This window comes from Macrobrachium nipponense, chromosome 33 (genome assembly GCF_015104395.2).
Source record: "Macrobrachium nipponense isolate FS-2020 chromosome 33, ASM1510439v2, whole genome shotgun sequence".
Classification (NCBI taxonomy): Eukaryota; Metazoa; Arthropoda; class Malacostraca; order Decapoda; family Palaemonidae; genus Macrobrachium; species Macrobrachium nipponense.
This window is the reverse complement of record NC_087219.1, coordinates 12,654,059-12,677,068: the sequence shown is the minus strand read 5'-3', so window position 1 is coordinate 12,677,068 and position 23,010 is coordinate 12,654,059. Positions and strand designations below refer to the sequence as shown.

General features: G+C 36.1%; 1 protein-coding gene and 1 long non-coding RNA gene across 3 annotated transcripts; both read left to right on the top strand.

Annotated features, from left to right (window-relative positions):
- Positions 1 to 1,661: 1,661 nt before the first annotated feature.
- LOC135202693 (uncharacterized) lies at positions 1,662 to 22,856 on the top strand. 2 transcript variants are annotated; one of them, XM_064232178.1, is made up of 3 exons: positions 1,662 to 1,828; positions 21,953 to 22,103; positions 22,617 to 22,856. In XM_064232178.1, the coding sequence occupies exons 1-3, from the start codon at positions 1,781 to 1,783 to the stop codon at positions 22,733 to 22,735; spliced, it is 318 nt and encodes a 105-aa protein (XP_064088248.1). In that variant the 5' UTR covers positions 1,662 to 1,780; the 3' UTR covers positions 22,736 to 22,856. The 2 variants fall into 2 exon arrangements, with proteins under 2 accessions (XP_064088248.1, XP_064088249.1); XM_064232179.1 differs by lacking the exon at positions 1,662 to 1,828 and adding an exon at positions 19,755 to 19,799.
- Positions 17,124 to 19,093, top strand: LOC135202694 (uncharacterized). The gene is made up of 3 exons (XR_010311788.1): positions 17,124 to 17,371; positions 18,180 to 18,270; positions 18,519 to 19,093. It is a non-coding gene; the product is annotated as an uncharacterized LOC135202694 (long non-coding RNA).
- Positions 22,857 to 23,010: the final 154 nt, after the last annotated feature.

Here is a 23,010-nt window from a genome sequence, read left to right as displayed (position 1 = left end):
TAATTTGAATGAAAATCTGGTTGGTCCAATAACCACTAAGGCTACAGCCTTTGTGTGTTTATGTTGCTTGCAACTTTATTGCATGTAAATGGCAAACATGATAATTGTGTTTTGATGATCATAGCGACCTATAGGTACTGTATTATAGCTACCAGCCTTGCTATTTTGAAGATTTTCACATTGCTTGCAAATTAATTTTAAAGTAGCAATGAAATTTTCCATGCACATTCATTAGCTAAAAACTATAATACTCAGGTTTGGCCAATAAAATTTATTAAGCTCTCGTGTTACTTTCTTGGTCATTCTTATTTTTCAAAATTATTGCTCAAACCGTAAGATAAAATTATTGCTCAAATCGTTAAATATTTTCGTTTTTCATTCATATTCCTCATCAATAAGCAAAAGTGTTACATTAGCTATGCTACTGTTACTCGGTTCGAATCAATAGGTTTTGACCCCCAAAAGTTCCTCTTCGTGGTTGTTGATATTAATGTGAGCATTAAATTTTAGAGTTATAGATTCAAGAAAATTAAATTTAAACCAATAAGATTCATTATAAATTATGAAAAAGCATCCTCCTCAACCCGGTCTTCCTTGCCACAACACTACTGTTACAACACACCAAGGTCTAAAGACCTTGACAACACATTCCATCTCGAGACAAAAGTGATACGGAGTGAACATGCATAGCCTACATTATAGGCAATATATTGTTTTACAGTTTTTTCTTTTTCTCTCACACACTGAAAAAATTCCATGACGTACACGATTCTGGCTATGAACTCTTATGTGACCTGGGTTGTCCTGCCTGATCAACGGCTCCTGAGAGGAAGGCCGGATCTCGCTCCGCAAGCCTCGTTGTTACCATACGTGGTCCAATATCGAGGGACTAAAATGTTTGGTTGTGATCAATGTGGTTTAAAATCAGATTCAGTTATTGTTAACAACTCATACAGTGGGATTTAGTAGCTGACGTCTTCCTTTGTTAAACTGAGAACTGAGGTGAAGATTTTGACGAGAAATGGAGCTCACATTTTCGCGATCACATTTTCGCGATAGGTGCTTGGTATTGTTTAAACTAAAGCATAAATCCTCTCTATTCCATGGTTTGAAGCCTTTGTTAAAACCATTTAATTCCTGCCAATAGATTTTTTATTCCATCAAGTTTTTTTTTATATATAATAGTAGATTATTGCGGAGTTTATTAAAAATTCAAGACTGTTGATTATATTTTTTTTTTACTTAATTGGTTCTCATAAATGCCAGTAGGTGTTGCTCTCAACATCACCTACTTTTTAGAAGTAGTAATCGCATTAGCTCCCCGGTGGAACATTGAAAATCTACGCTAAAATAAAGTTTTTTTTTTTTTGTTAAATTGATCAAAGAAACATTATTGTTTCAATATATTTAAATCCCTACGCGAATTTTTCGTTGTTGGAGCAATGATAAATCAAATTTTCATTAAAATCCCCCGCTGTGAGTAGTCGTATATAATTATATTTAATTGCAGCCAGATTAATATCAGTCACATCATGTTGGAAAATTCATATTATAATATGAATTAACATTATAATCAAGTTAGAATGGATTAAAATAAGTAAAAGAAAGCTTTTTAAATCTTGCAGAACATTATTGGAACTACCTTCAAGAATTACAGACACCGAAATTCCGAATTCGTCTCCTCTCGTCCTGAACTTAGCATTTAGCAACAAAGTGAAACAAATTTATTTTTTATATTTGTTGTTTTTCAACTAATCGAGTTGGAGAGGAAGACTGAATTATGAACGAAAACAATATGGGCTTTCGTGCATTTCTTTTAGTGGCTGAGGTGAGATTCTTTTTATTTTCTTAATAGTGGGGAAAAAAAAAAAAAATGACTGAAATCAGCCTAGTATCTTTGGTTTGTTGTGGGCTGTCATGGCGTCTGTCCAAGGGTTAGAGAAATGGATTCTTTCCGTAATTTATCCTGAAACATTAATTATTAATTAAATAGCCAAACTGAAGCGTTGTCACTAAAGCTAGGATCTGCTGGTTCCTTTATCCTGTAGGATTATGCGAGGCGCGGTCATATATTAGGTAGGTACCTATTAGGCTAGAGAATAATTTGGGGAAATACCTACCAAGTAGGTAAGGCAAGTCTCTGTCTTAATCTGGTAAAAGTTTTGCATTGAAACCTCTCATTAGGTATTTAAGTTACCATATTATATAAATAATTTGGTAATTTTCCATCTGGTTTTGATGGTTAGGCTAGTATATAACCAGAGGCAGATTTGGGAGGACACCTGAGCAGGTCATTGAGAAGCTATAAAAATTATTGTAAATTAAATTATTAAATAATTTAGAGGTGCTCAATCAGAAAGTAAATCCCAGAAACCTAACCCCTGGCCCCCGAAGCTATTAAGGCCTTTCTTTGCTTGCCTATAAGTGAGAGGCCGCCCTAAGGTCACTGGCCTAGGGCCCCCTACACCCTAAATCCGCCCCCTAGTTGTAACCTTAATTATACATAATTTATGCTCATCCTCTGGCCACATTCTGACTGGTCATCATAGCTTAATGCAGGGAAGCCCTAAGGTGTAACTGAAGACACTAACTGGCCCCTTCTGGTTTGGTCACTACTTAGTTCAAAGTGGTGGTTGTGTGTCACAAAACTATTGGTAGCCTAGTAGGCTAGCTATTACCTTTGATGCAAATGCAGAATGATTCCTGTAAGGGGTAGTGCTGTCAGTGCACCTTCCATAGTGTACTGTAGGCATTACTTGAAAAGTTCCCTTTGGCACCTAGCTATCAGCAACCCCGTTCATTCCGTTAATGTACCTCCGTTCATATTCACCAAACATAATTAACCCAACTTAGAGTACCATGTCCCTGTCTCAACATTTAACAATGTTATGTAATGTATAATGTATTAGTGTTTAATTATAATTCAGAAAAATAAAAGGCATGGTCTAAGAATGTTAATAATTTATGCAACAATTCCTTCATATAATTAGGATGTGATGTGTGTGCTGCTGGAGATTTTATGCTGCCTAAATTCTGTTTTATTCTATTCTGCCTTTCTCGATATTATATAACGATGAAGATTGCGTTGAATTGGACATAAAAGATCATAGAAATTGCCAGAACTGTGAGGCTTTTAGAACTTGTGATAATGCAATTCATAGTATTGCCCGTGACTTCCCATATAGGAAATCTGTTAGCGTGATTTTATTTTTGTTCTTTCTATTCAGCTATATATATGACATCTGTCGTATGCAGTTCTTATTCACAAAGGTATAAACAGAAATAAAAATTCCTGGTCAAAATAGAAATGATTACAGCATGACAGTTTTTGGGTCATTGTATCATATTGTCACATGGAAAAATGTCCATGTTATTACATTGAATTTACAGTGGGCATGTCTTTCATTGCAGATTCCTATTCATATTTGTCACCCACCAGCAACCTTTGGGTTATGCAAATGTACTTGGAACTAGACCATTACACCACACAACTAGATTCACTGGGCTTCCACTACATCCATCAGGAATTTATTCTTAAGTACTACTTCAGTAGGAATTACGAGTATAGATGGGAGAAATTACTGTCGTGAGAGGAGGACTCTGAAAACTGAAGAAGCTAATGCTAAAGACACTTGAGTACCACTCGTGTGTTGGTTTCCAGCTTATACTTCTATTTAGGATTTACTCCAGGCTGTTCTAAGATAACCTGTCTGTGTAACCTGTAAATGCTAACTTTTGAGTAATTTAGTTTGGGCCAGTTCAAAGATATAATGAGTGTTGCTATAAATGCTAACTTTTGAGTAATTTAGTTTGGGCCAGTTCAAAGATATAATGAGTGTTGCTATAAATGCTAACTTTGGAGTAATTTAGTCTTGGCCAATTCTAAGATAATGAGTGTTGCTATAAATGATAACTTTGGAGTAATTTAGTCTTGGCCAATTCTAAGATAATGAGTGTTGCTATAAATGCTAACTTTGGAGTAATTTAGTCTGGGCCAATTCTAAGATAATGAGTGTTGCTATAAATGCTAACTTTGGAGTAATTTAGTCTGGGCCAGACTCGGTGGGGCCTTAGCCTTAGCCTTAGACAAACAATGATGCCGGCTAGTCTATTTCCTAGGCTCCAGATTCAACCATATCACTTGGTATCGGCTAATGTTTTTGTTCCTAGTTAGCATAAATGAATATCTGGATACTTAACTTATATGGAACGAAGTCATATTGTTCGTCTTACGATGTAATTTAACGCCAAATTTGACTAATACGTCTCATTGGAAGCTAGTTTTTCCCTCAGGTTAGATTGCATAAAATTTAGCGATTCCGTTCGTTTTCACTCGTTTTCATAGGTATTACAAACCTTACTTTATTAATCTTTTGTCGGTGTGAAAACAACAGTAAATGAGCTCTTTCATGCTATTAGTTTCTTTTACCTCGGCTGTTTGAATTCATACAAAAGCTTGGGACTTCTATCCAGGTTGCTGATGCACGTAATGTTGCCTTATCAGCTTCAGCTACATTTATAACACGAATACAGTAATTACTGTCGCATGTGGATAAATACAATAAACGGATGTTGCTATCGGATTCGATTACTGTCGCACACGGATGAATACAATAAAGTGATGTTGCTATCGGGTTCGATTGTATTAGCAACAAGTTCTCGTTCGGTTGTTCATATCTGTACACAGTTATACGAGTATATATTATCATTAAGATAATACTTATTAACTCAGAGGGTGCAAATTTATGGAGGTGGAGATGTTAGAATATTGTAATTCTCTCTCTCTCTCTCTCTCTCTCTCTCTCCTCTCTCTCTCTCTCTCGCTTCTCTCTACTCTCTCCTCTCTCTCTCTATCTCTCCTCTCTCTCATCTCTCATCTCTTCTCTTCTCTTCTCTCTCTCTCTTTTACTTTCCTGATTTCATATTCTCTCTATTCATCCTATTTTCCACCCTCTCCTAACACTTGATTCATTGTGCAACATTTTTTTTTCTTTCTGTTACACCTTTCAAACACTGTTTTGTAAATTTCCTTTCAGCGCTGAATGACCTCATAGGTCCCAATACTCGGCCTTTGGCCTAAATTCTGTTTTAAATCCAACAATCTCACTGTCTGACTGCATGCTGCTGCCTAAGCCAGCCTCTAGTATTGATCCACTTTTGAAAGTAGGGGTAATATATGCTAATTTGTGCTCATCATAAATCTTGCCTGTATCTACACTTTGTCTTAATAATATTGCAAGTGGCTTTGCGATAGAATGAACTACTTTCTTTAACAAAATAGCAGGAACACCATCAGGCCCTGCAGCAGCTCCATTTTTAATTTCATTAATAGCCTGCACAATATCAGCTTCATTAATATCTATGTCTGCTAAATATTCACTATTTTCATCCCGTACTTCTATATCATTATCTTCATTATCAATTCTAGGGGTGAATTCTCTCTTATATCGTTCTGCCGATATGTTGCATATTTCCTTTAACTTTCAGCTATTGCATTGCAAGTTTGCTTTGTAAATTAAATCTTAAACAATGTCTATGGATTACACTGTTAATTTTATTGCAAGATTCCCCATCACTGCTTCATTTCTGTATATTATGCTCATTTCCGTACTGACATCTGTGGCACCATTTTTCGGGTAAATGTTCCAGGCTGTATAACTTCTCAGTTCCAGAGGTCAGTGGCGGACTGGGTCTAAAAATTGTGGTTGCCAGGTGACAAAAGAGGGGGCCCACTCCAACCCTCAGCCATAATACTATAAATGAGTTCACATAACAAATACATAAAATATTTGAAAATGCACATGTGGAAACAGAAGACAAACCATTGGAACGTTTATTTTTTTCTAATAAGTGTAAATCACCTAGACATAATGTAAAGTAATGCCAAATATAGATAAATAATTGCCTAGCTGAATTTCTAATCAAGTTTAATGACATGTATAGTAGTGTTATTTTGAAATTTTTGTAAATTAAAAATGTAATTCAATAAACCTGTAAAGCAAATAAAAAAGATACATATAGCCTGCATTCTTTATACGTTTTCTACTTAAGTTTTCTTTCAAATAATTTAGACATATATAGCATTTATCATTAATCATACATATGTAAAATTTTATCACCTCCCCTTTATTTAGTCGAGCCCATCAAAAGACTAGATCTATATGGTTTTGATTACTTACTTTCATAATTCTTTATGAGACCCTTGTAAAATACACAAAATAAAAGTATACTTTCAATACAGAAGTATAACATGCATATACCAATTTATTAAGAATTTTGAAATAATATTGGGATATATCTAAGCATACTTGTACTGCACAATTTGTATATAGACAGCTAAAAACTACAAAAACCTATTACATGCAGCCCACTATATTAGAAGCAATCGTTTAAGTTCACTGGAGGATTGTGCAAATCTGTTAATAATTACTTCATTGTCCAGCTCATCTAACATTTCCTTGTCAATGGATAGTACCATGTAAGATTCCAAGTTTTCCTCAGACATTGAATTTCTTAACCTTGTCTTTATAATTTTCAGTTTTGAAAATGCCCTCTCGCACTGTACTTGGGTAACAGATAATGTGCAAATTATTTTACATAGTTCATAAAGATTATCATATGCCTTGTCATGAAGTCTGTTGGAAGAAGCTAGAACTTTCAGTATACAAGATGGGCAAAGCAGTGCACATTTTCACAGTTTGAGGGTTGCAACTGCTGTTCACATTTTCACCATCATTAAGTAATAACATTAAAACATCAAAGTTTGAAGCAAAAGAAAAGTTCCAATTTCACTTGATCTTTGATGATTTGTGGGAACAACTTGATAATTCCTGTCAATGCTTCATCTTCAAGACCTTTCTCAGCAATTATTTTACAATTTGTAGAGTCCAAGCGAGATAAATCTTTATACAACTGTTTGTGTTGTACAAAGTGTGATTCCAGTTACTGAACAATACGATCCATTATTAAAGTAAACACATTTACTCTAAAATCAAACTAGGGGATCTGAGGAGCTTCCTTCATCACTAGCAAGTTCATCTGCCATTTTTATCTTCTTCTTTCTCTAACTGGCAAGCATCTTCCAAAGCATCAATTTGAAATGTTATATGTTCATTCAACTTCATCTGCGAAATTTCCTCATTACATTTAATTACAAATTCAAAAGCCTTGCTGTGGATATTATCAAATGTTCTTGTCTGTTCCTTCAACTTTGTTGTAGCTGTATCCACCAAACTCTATGCAGTAAACATATTTAATCCGCACTGGTCTCCAGTCACGTTATGGTGATTTTTTGAGATATATATATATATATATATATATATATGATATATATATATATATATATATATATAGATAGATATATATATATATATATATATATATATATATATATATATATATATCTATATATCTATATATATATATATATATATATATATATATATATATATATATATATATATATAAATAGCCTTACATTTAGAAAGGAATTTGTTCCAGTAATGAAATTTTCCATGGTCTTATGTGTAAGGGGCCCACTTGCCATCGGGCAACCTGGCCAATCCGCCACCACCAGAGGTCCTTTATTCCTCACATTGTTGGACTAAGGAACAGCATCCCTGAGGATGTCTTGCGATTGGAACTTCAAAAGATCAGAAGCAAAGATGCAATGCATTATTATCCTAATGCTATTCTCCTTGCATTTTAATACATTTCCAGTAGTGCCATTTTGCTTGGTGAGACGTACCCACGCACAGTCTGATTAATCAACAGATATCACGCGTTTAACATACGTCTTGAAATTGAAAAATGTCTAGAAGTGTTCGTGAACTGTCGGTGATAAAATTAGTGTGAAAATAGTAGGATAAAGCGTCTACTAAGTTAGTTTATCAAGTGAAAATTGTAAATCAGATAAAGATGGCAGTAAGTTCCAACTGTGGAAAGAAATGGCGAAATCTTGTGTGTAGCAGATTCGCAATATGATGAGGTAGCTGGAAGGGAGCTGGCATTTCTCATCTATGAGATCAACAACAGCCCTATTCAAAAAGATACAAAAGCATTCATAGACATATTAGAAGGATATGGTCCTTCAAACTGGAACAAATCAACAGAAAACATCTTGAAAATAATTGAAGAAGTTCCAAATAAAATCCAAGTGGTCAAGAGAGACTTAAAGAAAATTTACATCAATCAACATATTCCGACAAAGAAAATGAATAAGGTGAACATTGTGAATATTCTGATTGATGCAATAGGAAAAAGAATGCCAAAAGCATGCAAACTGTGTAAGGTGTGGTATAGCATAGTCAATCCACAAAACCTGATCAGAAAATGTTCTGCATGCAACATTCCAATGCATCATCAATGTGCTGAAGTAATGCTAAATATGAGTAAGGATACCAGAATATTTTGCTCAACATGTCTATCATGGATAGACAATGTTATTAAACCAAGACTTAATGTGCAAATAGTTGAGGATGAAGAAGAAGAAGAGGAAAACGGAAGATAAGAAAACAAAACTGAAATGACAGAAAAAAATAAGGAAAACAAAGAACAAGACCAGAATATGGATGCAGAGATACTCATAGATACTACATATGAGGCAATCAAGCAGCATGCATGCGAAGAAATAAATTACGACACGACAACACAAAATAAAATCCCGAAGAGGCTCTACCCAGAACTGCACACTGATGGGAAAGAGGAAAAAATAGACAAGAAAGACAAAGTCTGCACCCTTTTGAAAAGAGGGAATTGCAGATTCGGAGAAAGATGTTACTACAAACATCCCAAGGTATGTCACAACTATGGAATCTATGGTAAATGTGCATACCTAGACAGCTATGAGGATGATTGCAGAGATCTACATCCAAAAATATGCAAAAACCTAAAAGAAGGAAAAGGATGTAAGTTCAAAAAAAATGTAAATATATGCACCCTGTAGCCATGAATCAAAATCAATTAAATAATCAATTGAATAATAAAATACAAAATAGGAAAGAAACAAATAAATAGAGGAACAAAGAACATGAGGTGAAGGAAAAAAGTAAGCCATCACCACGATATGGAGTGTCGGCAAAGAATTTCCAAGCCTCGGCTCCAAGATACTACAGCTCAAGAGATGAATACTGTATGTACAATGCTAGGGGATATTGCAGATACGGAGAAAATTACAGATTCAGACACAAAATGAATAATTATGATGAAGGGAGATCAAATATTATGGAAAAGTTGGATTTTTTAATGTCAGAATTTCTGGAAATGAAGAAAAGAACAACATACCAGAACAGGAAAGAGACGTGGGAAAATCCTTATTATTACCCATATTAAATAAAGGAGATAACACGCAAACCTGAATGCGCAGGGTTTAGTTACGAGTAACTCAAAAAGAAAAATAGAGTACTTAGAAGAACTAACCCAAATTGAAAAGAAAATAGATATAATGAATATAAGTGAAACCTGGTATTCCCAAGAGACTGGTAATGACAATCCAAACTTATAGATCAGATAGAAAAAATAGGAATCAAGGGGGAACCGCAATATATGGGAAAGACAAAAATCAAGGAAAAATATATGAGAAATATAGTAACTCAGAATGTGAACTAATAGCGGTAGAATTTGAATCTGAAAAATTAATGAACATAGTAATATATGGACCCCCTAATACTAAAGAGTTTGACACAATAATAGAAAAATTGGATGATATATGTAGAAATCACAAGGACTGGACTATTCTCCTATCCGGAGACTAACTTTCCTTTCGTAGACTGGAAAGAACGAATAGGAGATTGTGGTTGTATTCATACATATAAAAAAAGAGAGTAATAGTAGTGCAGAAAATAAGAGGCAATTCGAAAAGCTATTAGATATGCTACTAGAATACAACATTCAACAAATAAATCACTTGCCAACAAGAAAGGAAAATACTTTAGACGTAGTATTTGTGAACGAGGTGAATTATGTTAAAGAAATAATAGTTTATAATGCGAGTATTTCAGACCATAATGTCATAGAATTAACAGTCCATTCCAAAGCAAGTGAAAACAGATAAGCAAGAAATGAAAAAGTGGGAAGGATATGGAAAATATAACTTCTACAGTAAAAATATAAAATAGTCAGAAATAAATGAAGAATTAAACAAAGATTGGGATAACATTTTTGTAAGTGATGATATAAAGGTAAATAAGGAGATATTATATAAAATATTAGAGAAAATAGTGGATAAATATATACCAAAGAAGAAAAGTAAACATCAGTCATGCATATCAAGAGACAGAAGGATCTTGTTCCAGAAAATCAGAAAGTGGAAAAAAGGTCTTGCAAAAGAAAAAAATGCATGGAAAGTGATCGAACTAAAAAGTAAGATAGAAAATGCAGAACAAAAGAATATACAATCAAAAGAAAATGAAAAATGGGACTTGGAAGAAAAAACCCTAGTAAATATCAAGCAAAAACCCCAACTATTGTACTCGTATGCAAAAAAGATGAATAAAAGAAGAATAGAAATAGGCCCTCTAAGAATTGAAGGGAGATTAACGAATGAGAAAAGGAAATATGCAACATATTGGCAGAACGATATAAGAGAGAATTCACCCCTAGAATTAATAATGAAGATAATGATATAGAAGTAAGGGATGAAAATAGTGAATATTTACCAGACATAGATATTAATGAAGCTGATATTGTGCAGGCTATTAATGAAATTAAAAATGGAGCTGCAGCAGGGCCTGATGGTGTTCCTGCTATTTTGCTAAAGAAAGTAGTTCATTCTATCGCAAAGCCACTTGCAATATTATCAAGACAAAGTGTAGATACAGGCAAGATTTATGATGAGCACAAATTAGCATATATTACCCTTACTTTCAAAAGTGGATCAAGACTAGAGGCAAGTAATGATAGGCCTGTGAGTCTTAACATCACATATTATGAAAGTGTATGAAAGGGTAATGAAGAAGAATATTACGAAACATTTAATAAAAAATAATTTGTTTAATATAGGACAACATGGTTTTGTACCCAGAAAAAGTACACAAACCCAACTGTTAGTCCACCGTGAGAACATGCAAAAGTATGAAAAGCGGAAATGAAACAGATGTGGTTTATCTAGACTTTGCAAAAGCTTTTGACAAGGTAGATCATAATATATTAGCGAAGAAAATTAGAAAACATAATATAGTGGATAAAGTAGGAAGATGGTTAAAAGAATTTTTACACAACAGAAAACAGATAGTTATTGCAAACGATGAGAAATCGGATGAAGCTAAGGTAATATCCGGTGTGCCACAAGGTACGGTGTTAGCTGCATTACTGTTTGTTATTGTGATTGCAGAAAGAGACAGTAATGTTAAGGACACGGTAGTGAGTAGTTTCGCCGATGACACAAGAATAAGTAGGGAAATTACTTGTGATGAAGATAAGAACGCACTACATAGAGACCTTAACAAAGTATATGATTGGGCAGAGGTAAATAGGATGGTATTTAACTCTGATAAATTTGAATCGATAAATTATGGAGATAGAGAAGGAAAGCTATATGCATATAGGGTACCTAATAATGAGACAATCACAAATAAGGAAGCAGTTAAAGACCTTGGTGTGATGTTGAATAGGAACATGTTATGCAATGATCAAATAGCAATTCTATTGGCAAAATGTAAAGCAAAAATGGGAATGTTGTTACGGCACTTCAAAACAAGAAAAGCTGAACACGTGATTATGCTTTATAAAACATATGTTCGTAGTCCACTTGAATATTGCAATATGATATGGTACCCACACTATCAAAAGGATATTGAATAGAGAGTGTATAAAGATCCTTTACAGCTAGAATAGAAGAAGTTAAGGATCTTGACTACTGGGAAAGACTACAATCCTTAAAATTATTTAGTCTAGAAAGGAGAAGAGAACACTGCATGATAATTTAGGCATGGAAACAGATAGAAGAAATTGCCGAAAACATCATGGAGCTAAAAATATCAGAAAGAGCAAGCAGAGGTAGATTAATAGTGCCCAAAACAATACCAGGAAAAATAAGGAAAGCACACAGGACATTAATCCACTACGCACCAGCATCAACAATGCAGCGTCTATTCAATGCGTTGCCAGCTCTTCTGAGGAATATATCAGTAGATGTGTTTAAGAATAAGCTCGACAAATATCTAAGCTGCATCCCAGACCATCCAAGATTGGAAGATGCAAAATATACCAGAAGATGCACTAGCAATTCTCTGGTAGACATTAGAGGTGCCTCACACTGAGGGACCTGGGGCAACCCGAACAAGATGTAAGGTCTGTAAGGTCTGTATTCATGTTTCCTTTGCAATAAGTGAGATCTCTTCTTTCTGTATTTCCATATACCTCCTCGTACTTCTTCCTCATGGGCACCTTAAGGTCTGCGGAATCTTCTTAAATTTCAAGGCAATGGCCCCTTTGTTGGGCTTGCTCCGTGTGAATGAGGTTCTTCATCTTCTTCTGAGTAATAATAGATGATAATAAATGATAATTTAGTCTAAGCCAAATACTGCACTGAGGTACCTTTGGTCAATCAGTGTTCCTTTCGTAAATTATCAAAGCTGGGTTAATAATGCTGATTCTATATCATATTCTGCATAGATACATCGCCTAAAAGGGAAACCATTGTTTTATTTACGCTTCATCGGCATTCTCAAACAATCGCTAATAACAATACAATAATGAACGATAATAAGTAATACGGAAGTGCGGGGTAGAAGGAAGGGAAGATCAAGAAAGAGATGGCGTGATTGTGTAGGGTAAGATATGTAATGGAAAGGTATTAACGAGAACGATGCACAGGACAGAAATCGATGGAGAAGACTCATTCACAACGGCGACCCCATATAAAAATGGGTTAAAGCTGGGAAGAAGAAGAAGAAGTGTTTCAGCCGGTGAAAAGGAGTTGGAGTGGTTGAAATAAAGCTATGACGTACAAGGATCTAAAGGTGGAACATGTAGCATCTCCTTTCATGTTTGGCACCCACGCTTTTATTATTGTAGATTAATTGTAAGAAAATCTTGGTGTGACTCAATTTTTTTTTCAAAGAACATTTTGGTAAAAGCGTGCTTTCAATGTTTCTATATATTTTTCTTCTTGACAGCTTCAACTGACCCAAAACAGCTGATGCTGTGAAGAGGAAAACGGTGGATGAGTTGAAACCGCTGACAGAAAATGATTCCCTCGCCCAGCAGGGAGAAAGAATATGAATGGAGGTAAAGTAAAAGGAAAGAAAGGAGTTGCACAGCTAGAGGCCGAAGGGACGGCACTAATACTCCCCCTACAGGCAAAGCAACAATACAAACTACAAAAGCGACGACAATATAAACTACGGAATGAGAATTTGAACATTGCTTATATGCTGCCGTTCAGATAAGTCTTTGACATACATACCTCTCGGCGTCAAGAAGAAATCTGCTCAGGATGATGAACACAGATATTTGATGCTAATGAAAATGTAGGCGCCTCGTCCTTCGAGGTGAGCGCTGGTGGCTTTGTGGTCGCCTTAATTGCAGGTAAGGAGCGTCGCGGCGTTCCCCAGGACGGGTGCGTCGCATAACAGAACACCTGAATCACCTGGTTATTATTATAACAATTCTGGTTATTTCGACGGACAAAGCGTTCGCTTCATTATCGTTATTATTGTTGTTGCTGTTGTTGAAAACTAAAGCACATTCGATCCGGATGCGAAGTACAAATTTATTATTATTATTATTTTTTTTTTTTTTTTTTTTTTTTTTTGCTCTATCACAGTCCTTTAATTCGACTGGGTGGTTTATAGTGTGGGATTCCGGGTTGCATCCTGCCTCCTTAGAGTCCATCACTTTTCTTACTATGTGTGCCGTTTCTAGGATCACACTCTTCTGCATGAGGCCCGGAGCTAACTTCAGCCTCTAGTTTTTCCAGATTCCTTTTCAGGGATCTTGGGATCGTGCCTAGTGCTCCTATGATTATGGGTACGATTTCCACTGGCATATCCCATATCCTTCTTATTTCTATTTTCAGATCTTGATACTTATCCATTTTTTCCCTCTCTTTCTCTTCAACTCTGGTGTCCCATGGTATTGCGGCATCAATGAGTGATACTTTCTTCTTGACTTTGTCAATCAACGTCACGTCTGGTCTGTTTGCACGTATCACCCTATCCGTTCTGATACCATAGTCCAGAGGATCTTTGCCTGATCGTTTCTATCACTCCCTCAGGTTGGTGCTCGTACCACTTATTACTGCAAGGTAGCTGATGTTTCTTGCACAGGCTCCAGTGGAGGGCTTTTGCCACTGAATCATGCCTCTTTTTGTACTGGTTCTGTGCAAGTGCCGGGCATTCACTTGCTATGTGGTTTATGGTTTCATTTTTCGTATTGCACTTCCTACATATGGGAGAGATGTTATTTCCGTCTATCATACTTTGAACATATCTGGTTCTTAGGGCCTGATCTTGTGCCGCTGTTATCATTCCTTCAGTTTCCTTCTTTAGCTCTCCCCTCTGTAGCCATTGCCAATTGTCATCGCTGCTAGTTCTTTAGTCTGTCTCATGTATTGTCCGTGCATTGGTTTGTTGTGCCAGTCCTCTGTTCTTTCTGTCTTTCTCCTGTCTCTGTATAATTTCTGGGTCTTCATCTACTTTTATTAGTCCTTCTTCCCATGCACTCTTTAGCCACTCGTCTTCACTGGTTTTCAGATATTGCCCCAGTGCTCTGTTTTCGATGTTGACGCAGTCCTCTATACTTAGTAGTCCTCTCCCTCCTTCCTTTCGTGTTATGTATAGTCTGTCCGTATTTGCTCTTGGGTGTAGTGCTTTGTGTATTGTCATTTGTTTCCTGGTTTTTCTGATCTATGCTGCGGAGTTCTGCCTTCGTCCATCCCACTATTCCTGCGCTGTATCTGATTACTGGCACTGCATGTGTTTATGGCTTTTATCATATTTCCGGCGTTGAGTTTTGACTTGAGTATCGCCTTGAGTCCTCTGCATATATTCTTTCCTGATCGTGTCCTTCATCTCTTGGTGTTTTATATCTCCTCCTTCCATTATTCCCAGGTATTTGTATCCTGTCTCATCTATGTGTTTGATGTTGCTCCCATCTGGTAGCTTTATCCCTTCAGTTCTCGTTACTTTGCCTTTTTGTATGTTGACTAAGGCGCATTTTTCTATTCCAAACTCCATCCTGATGTCTCCAGATACAATCCTTACAGTCTGGATTAGGGTATCTATTTCCTTGATGCTCTTACCATACAGCTTGATGTCGTCCATGAACATCAGATGGTTGATTTTGTTGCCTCTTTTCTGAGTTGGTACCCGGCATCCATCTTCTGTAGTACTTTTGTCATGGGAATCATGGCTACTACGAAGAGTAGTGGGGACAGTGAGTCGCCCTGGAAGATCCCTCTCCTGATATTAACCTCTGCTAGTCTTTTTCCAGAGCTTGTAAGTATGTATTCCAGTTGCGCATTGTATTTTTGAGGAAGCTGATGGTATTTTCCTGCCCCATATATTTTCAGGCATTCTATTAGCCATGTGTGTGGTATCATGTCGAAGGCTTTCTTATAGTCTATCCATGCCATGCTTAGGTTGGTTTTCCTTCTCCTACTGTTCTTCATTACCATTTTGTCTATCAGGAGCTGGTCTTTTGTGCCCCTACACTTCCTTCTGCAGCCTTTCTGTTGGTGGGGGATGGTGTTTGTCTCTCTAGGTAGTTGTATAGCCTTTCACTGATGATACCTGTTAGTAACTTCCACATTATTGGTAGGCAGGTGATAGGCCTGTAGTTACTGGCTATATTTCCCTTACTCTTGTCTTTTTGTACTAAGGATGTTCTTCCTGTGGTCATCCATTTGGGTGCTTGGTGATTTGAGATACAATGCTGGAGTTGTTCTGCTATTCGTGGGTGTAGGGCCTTGAAGTTTTTGAGCCAGTATCCATGGACTTCATCGGGACCTGGGGCTTTCCAGTTTGGCATTTTCTTTAGTTGGTGTCTGACTGTGTCTGTTCGTGATGTCTGTTGAATCTTTGTTTTATTCTCCCTGTTTCTTCTTCCTTGACTTCCTGGAGCCATGTTGCATGTTTGTTGTGTGATACCGGATTGCTTATTATTATTATTATTATTATTATTATTATTATTATTATTCGAATGAAAATTTTTTTTAAAGAATGTTACAGTCAACAACACAATATTATTATTATTATCATTATTATTACTATTATTATTGATTATTATCAATAATTTTGGTGGCCTTGATGATCATAGGCTGCACAGAAAAATTGATTGCGCCTAAAAAACTTCGGCACATATTTTACTTGTTAGAACATAGATAGTAAGTAAATAAGAAGCAGAAAATGCTCAGTTGATCATTTCCAGTTTTTAATTTTGGACACCTATTTTAGGAGGGATTTTTTTTTGCGGTTTTTAGTGATTAAAAAGAATTATCATTACCAAGAGCTACAACGATAATGGTAATGATATTAACGAAATCGATGGCAACTTTACTGATGATACTGCTATAAATGCCATTACTATTAGTAATAATCATAATGTTGGTCAATATACTGTCACAAATGAAAGAACCGATACTTCCCTGATACCAGACGATTTTTACTAAATAAGAACTAAGACAGAATTTATTTCCGGGTAGTGCAATATCTTTTAATGACCGAACCGCAAACTTAAACTCTAGTAAATTAATACAATTCGTTTTAGAAATAGGATGAATTATGTGTTTATTCACATAAGGCAAAAGTGAAGTTTTTAAATGAGATATGATATTCTTTCATAATGGATTTAATGAATTGTTCAACTATTGCTGGGAAGGTTTTTAAGCTCCACTGAATCTCTACGGGCTGCTCTATGAGCAAGAGCCCGTGCTAGAATAAGGCCATCTTAATCAACAATAACAACAACAACAACATTGAATCTTCCCGAATCACCACTGCCTTCAAACACTGTAAGAATGACGTCTTGTTACAGTCTGGCAATTATGAAATTATCCTCAAGCATTTTTGATGATATATGAATTTTAATTCGGATAAGTTATTCGTCCTCAAAGCAGAATGATTAATTTAATTGGGGTGGAAGCTCTGGCAAATTGCCTTCCAAGGTCCTGTTTTCGGTATATATATCAGTATCGCGTGGGGTTTCAGCATCAGTATCCTGAAGGCAAGCAGTTCTCAGTATCCTGCAAACAAGCAGTTCAGTATCCTGAAGACAAGCAGTTCAGTATCCTGAAGGCAAGCAGTTCTCAGTACCCTGAAGGCAAGGAGTTCCCAGTATCCTGAAGACAAGCAGTTCCCAGTATCCTGCAAACAAGCAGTTCTCAGTATCCTGAAGACAAGCAGTTCTCCAAGCAGTCATCATGAAAGCAGTGGTAAGACTATATTGATTTTTTTAAAAATTATTTTTCGTCATATTTCACTCATCTTGGCCTTCTAGAGGCTTAGTATTTTGAGCCATTTCTTTTCTGTTTGGGACCTCTGTTGTATAAATTAATAAAGCTTTGTCTTATAGACTTATATACAAACCACGTTTACACTGGCGATATGGATTAGCTATTTTGTGATTATTCCACGGTTTGACCAAAAGAATGGATCTCTAATGTCACGCAGAGATGAAAAGTGTAAGCAGACTGAATTTAATAGGTTTCATGAGCTAAAGATGACAAGTATCCCTACAAGAATTAAATGTCTAAGTATAGAGATTCTCCAAGGTATTTCCTCTGAAATATTAGTGTTCTGATCCACATTTACTGAGCTGTGCCTCAAATCAATGATCCTTGCATCTTATCATGGCAAGGTTCCACCAAATTCTCAGTTACGGTCACGTTTCCGTTCATTCATGATGATGAAACTGCTCGTCGGTAATTAGCATCAAACCGTTCGAAATGATTGGGAAAGATGACTTTTATACTGCAGTATTATCCTGCAGTTCAAGTAGGATAGGACAGATCCAGTTGCAAGGTTGCTTTTGCGAGGAAAGATGAGGGCGAAATGAAGTGGAGATGGGTATAAACCATTATCATATTCTAGACCTCCTGGATAGCGATGCTGCAAAATATACATAGATAACAATTGCATTATCTTCATGTGTGTGTGTGTGAGAGAGTGCAGTGCTATTCATTCTACTACTATGACTGAAGATTCTATTTCTGGGCGTTTTCTGTCTCTTTCTTTCTACAGGTTCTCCTGAGTTTGATGGCAGCATCAGCTGTTGTTGCTTCAGTCCCATCACCCCCCGTGTACGCCGGTCAAGCCGATCCTTATAATCATCGTAAGTATTTATAATAGGATAAATGCCTCCTTTTGAATGGCTGTTCATGACAAGTTTGAGATTAGTGGTGTTACCTTGTTTTTTTTTCGAAAAGTTACGCGACTGATACACATCCATAGCAAGTTTTGTGCAAAATGTCTGCGACTATGCAGTAATTCAGTTCCCTTTTCTGTAAGTCAATGAATATTCTTCTTACGGAAGCCTACTAACCCCTTTTCTGTAACAATGATATTCCGTTCCTCTTGCAGAACCCTACTACCCCCACCACCAACACTATGGCCAGAACCTTCCTTTGACCTACAGCCATCGATTCCCCCTCCCCTACGGCCACGACCTCCCTCTCACCTACAGCAATAGATTCCCACTCCCTTACAACCAAGGGCTTCCCCCCCGCTACCACGGTCACGCCTACGGTCGTCGCTAGACTTCACGACTGCAGTTTCTGCCCCTGGGAGTCGTTCGGTCTCTTAGTCTCATGAAGTGGGATTCATATTGAAGTGAATTATTACTCTGCTGACTTTCCAGGATAATGATTGGCTTGTGGTGTCTGCCTGAATTACTATAATTTTTTATATATATAATTTTGTCTATTCCTCTCTGAAGACATTATATTTAATGTTTTTTTAATTTTTTTTTCTATTCCTCTGTGGGGACATTAGTTTTTTTTCTGCTTTTAGATTACTCTCGCTTTTGTCACTATGTATTTACTGACATTCTCTCTCTCTCTCTCTCTCTCTCTCTCTCTCTCTCTCTCTCTCTCTCTCTCTCTCCACTTACTATTGTAAAAAAAACAAATAAAAAATAAATCTCACAACAGGAACAATGTTTGTTTTCCCCCTACGGCGAAACTGAATAAAAGAAGACAGAATTCGTATTAAAAATCGTTGAAATAAATACGTTTCGAGAACGGTCGTGATAAAAACGGTGCAAGAGCCCGAGCTGGCATAAGGCAAGCTTAATTTAGCATAATATATTTCACTCTTGATGTAGTCGCTTTTTTTTTGTGTGTGAATTTCATCTTTGTGGTACGTAGCTATTTTAGTTTATGGATCAAGGAAAAACGTATATTCTCTCGGATTTCATCAGAAAAATGCTATTCGCGTTCTCTTCCGGATCCCCATGGGTAGTACTATTTATCAGTTGTATCGCTAGTAGGCGTAGTAGTATTACTACTACGTATTAATACTAGTAGGAGAAGGAGGGGAAGGAAGAGGAGGAGCAAAAATATGTACAAACAGTCCTGAGCAATTTCCCTTCGTAAACAAATTCATCTTCTTTCAAGAAACTCTTCTAACTTCAAAGACAAAACCAAAAGCTTCATTCCTCTGTCGGTCTGGGTGGGGATATAATTGGCTTCACACTCACGTAATGAGGCCTAATTACCTTAGGGCAGGTGTGGTTGTCACGGCCTCTTATCTCCCAAGGATAATTATGGGATATATATACGGTTGACTGTAGGCTTCTGGCATCAGTAGATCCTTAGAGAAGGGATTAATAAGTTCAAACACTCCACCATGATGAAGGTCGCGGTGAGTTTAAGTATATTGGATCGTGGCGAGAGATCTTTTGTTTTGACATTTATAAGAATGTCGAAGCAATTTTTGGTCCATTATTTTCATTACTGCTACAGCATGCTTGTTGTTGTTCGAGATTAAGTTGGCCTTATGCTAGCACGGGCTCTTGCTCATAGAGCAGCCCGTAGCTGCAGCATGCTTAACTCTAATATTTAACGAACATTTGAAAAATTTTACAAACCGATTTTATATGAATATTATGGAAGAATCCAAATCTTAGTTATTTCAGCACATGAATGGATTCTTGGTTTAGGAAAAATTTTTGTAAAATGACAAGTTACATTCTTAAAGTTCTTAGATTTCTTCAACATTTGCGATTAAATCTTACGATGAAAATGTTTTAGTTTTAAAGATCTAAAAATAATGCGATTATTTTAGCAACGTTAAAGGGTAATGAGTTAGGCACTGCTTATTATTTACACAAAGAGGATTAAGTACACAGATGCTCATACTTGCTTTGTTGTTGTGCATGACAATGTTTTTATTTATGCTCTTGCAATACAATGTTTACAGATCTGAGAAGCTTGCCTTACTGTTATGATATTCTTTGAGCGTGACATTTAGATTATTATTTGTTTTACAGAGTTATCTAGTTATGCTGTTGATAATGCTCTCTCTCTCTCTCTCTCTCTCTCTCTCTCTCTCTCTCTCTCTCTCTCTCTCTCTCTCTCTCTCTCTCTTTAATATATATATATATACTATATATATGTATATATATAATATATTATATATATACATATATATATACATATATATATATATATATATATATATATATATATATATATATATAGAAATTAAAATTGGAGAATCACTAAACTACAAACGATCATTAGAATATAGTAATGTTACACAAATGGTTATATATATAAAAAATTGGTAATGTACAAGCATAAAAAACGAAACAAAGTAATATTAAAAGAAACATACCTGCGTCATGAAGGCATACACACACAAACACACTAAAAATTAAAAACCACAGCGTCTCCGGGAACCTCTCGTTGTTATTGGGGGCACATATACCTAGACCGTGATTGGGGGAAGGTTTCAACTTGAAAGCGTACAGACTCTTTATTATTGCCAGCTCCATGGAGAGGGGGGGGGGGGGGGGGCGGGGGCACTCGACGTGAGAGACGGTGATCACTATTTTCTGCAAGATCCCGTTTGTCCTAACAGATCTTCATAGGGGTTCAAAGCTTTGTTTTTCCCACGTAAATTGCATTACATCCATTTCACTCGTACTTATAAAAAAACGTGAGACTGTTTTTCTGGGGTACGATGTCTTTGTACTTAAAGAAGCTACCAATGGTGTACTTCAAGGAGGTATTAAACCTCCTTGGTGTACTTAGGTTTGAACACCACCCTGATATTTAACTTGGGGATAAAATTCTCTTAAAAGCTTTAATGGTCTATTTTTAACGGGAAAACTCCTATTACCATAGAAACACATAGTAAAATATAGCACCGCTTTATTGGCTTTTGAAACAGAAACTTTCGGGAATAATGACTTGTCTCGCTGTTTACCAGCGTATGCATCTATGAAAGCAATATCAAAACCGTTTTTATGGTGAAGCATTTCTTTTATAAACTGAAATTCTGAATGAAGACTAAAATAACTAAAATGTTAAAGGCACGGGTTACAAATTTAGAGATTCAATGACGTTTATAAACTATAGGGATGAGTGAAGATTTAGTTGTGAGTCCTGTAAATGTTGATGTCCTGTAGATGTCGAAAAAGTGTTATCTCTGAGTTAACTTACAAACCTGTCAAGAAAAGCTATAGTATTATTGTTCTCTACCTCCGAAGTAAATTCAATATCTTGATGTTTTTATTTAACATAATAGCGACGATACCCTCTTAACTTCTCGAATTCTTTGCTCTTTTTAGGATACGCTTGTCACTACAAAGCCTTGAGCTCCAACCTCAAAGAGATGTGAAGAAATCATGATGTCCGGTAGCGGGAAACGAACCCACGATATAATAAATACACACACACACACACACACACATATATATATATATATATATATATATATATATATATATATATATATATTTATATAATGTTAGGATTTCTCTCGCTAATCATGTCCGTTTATTATCGCAGATATTGTTGTGCCTCGTGGCTGTGGCCATAGCTGTGCCCCTGCCCGAACCCGAGGCCGACCCTTCCCTGCTGCTGCCCCATGGGCATCACTACCCTCTGTACAGCCCTTTCATCAACGCCATCAAGGATGACACCGGCGTCTACACCTACCGTAAGAGACTAGATTTTTTCTTTCTGTTTACTGGGATTTTCATTTGCTTAGTGGATTAATTTAGGGACAATGAAACGTTATTATTAACTAAAGTATACCTTAAACGAGAGCATAAGTGCATTCATTAAACTCTTAGGTATCTTAATGATATTTCAGTTATATCACAACTTACTAATTTCTTGAGGTACCCTTCTAACGTTTCTCAAACATCAAATTATTTAACAATAAGACATTGTAACGATGAAATCATTATATGCAAAAATCTCTGAATTAACCAATGTAATATCCAATGTAATGATTAAATTATTATTTTCACAAATCTCTAATTTAACCAATGTAATACCCAATGTAACAATTAGATTAGTATATTCACAAATCTCTAAATTAATCAATTTTCTGTTATAGCTGAAGTCTTTATCTATAAAGCACTAATTGCCAAGCCATTCTTTCTTCCCAAGTGCAAATATCAGTAGCACATACAAATCTGTCTTTAATGTTTTCTGATCCTTCCAGCTAACGGACTCCTGGCTCCTGAGAGCAGATATCCCTTTGCTTACGGGTATCAAGGATACCCTGCCGGTTACCCTTACCCGCTATACCCATATGGGGTCAAGCCCGCCAGTGAGAAGTGAGGGAATGGAGAGGTCAAAGGTCGGAATTCCAAACTCTACGAGGACGTCAGATTTTTCTATTTTGATATAAAGATGTCACACGTCTATGTTTCATCTTGTATTTAATAAATCTTTTTTAATATAATTTTCACCTCAAAAACTGTGCCTTTCGCCTGAATTTTTTGGATAAGTCTGATACTGGATTTTCGTGGTGGTAATATGTCCATAATCACAGTCTTAAATTAACAAAAGTTTTTAATAGACGTATATTTGTGATGATGCGAGACACAAGTGAG

Excerpts from the sequence above, each read along its gene's own strand:
- LOC135202693 (XM_064232178.1), top strand. The coding sequence starts at position 1,781 with ATGAACGAAAACAATATGGGCTTTCGTGCATTTCTTTTAGTGGCTGAG. Across the intron at positions 1,829-21,952 it reads CATTTCTTTTAGTGGCTGAG|ATATTGTTGTGCCTCGTGGC; the intron begins GTGAGATTCTTT and ends TTATTATCGCAG. Across the intron at positions 22,104-22,616 it reads CACCGGCGTCTACACCTACC|CTAACGGACTCCTGGCTCCT; the intron begins GTAAGAGACTAG and ends TGATCCTTCCAG.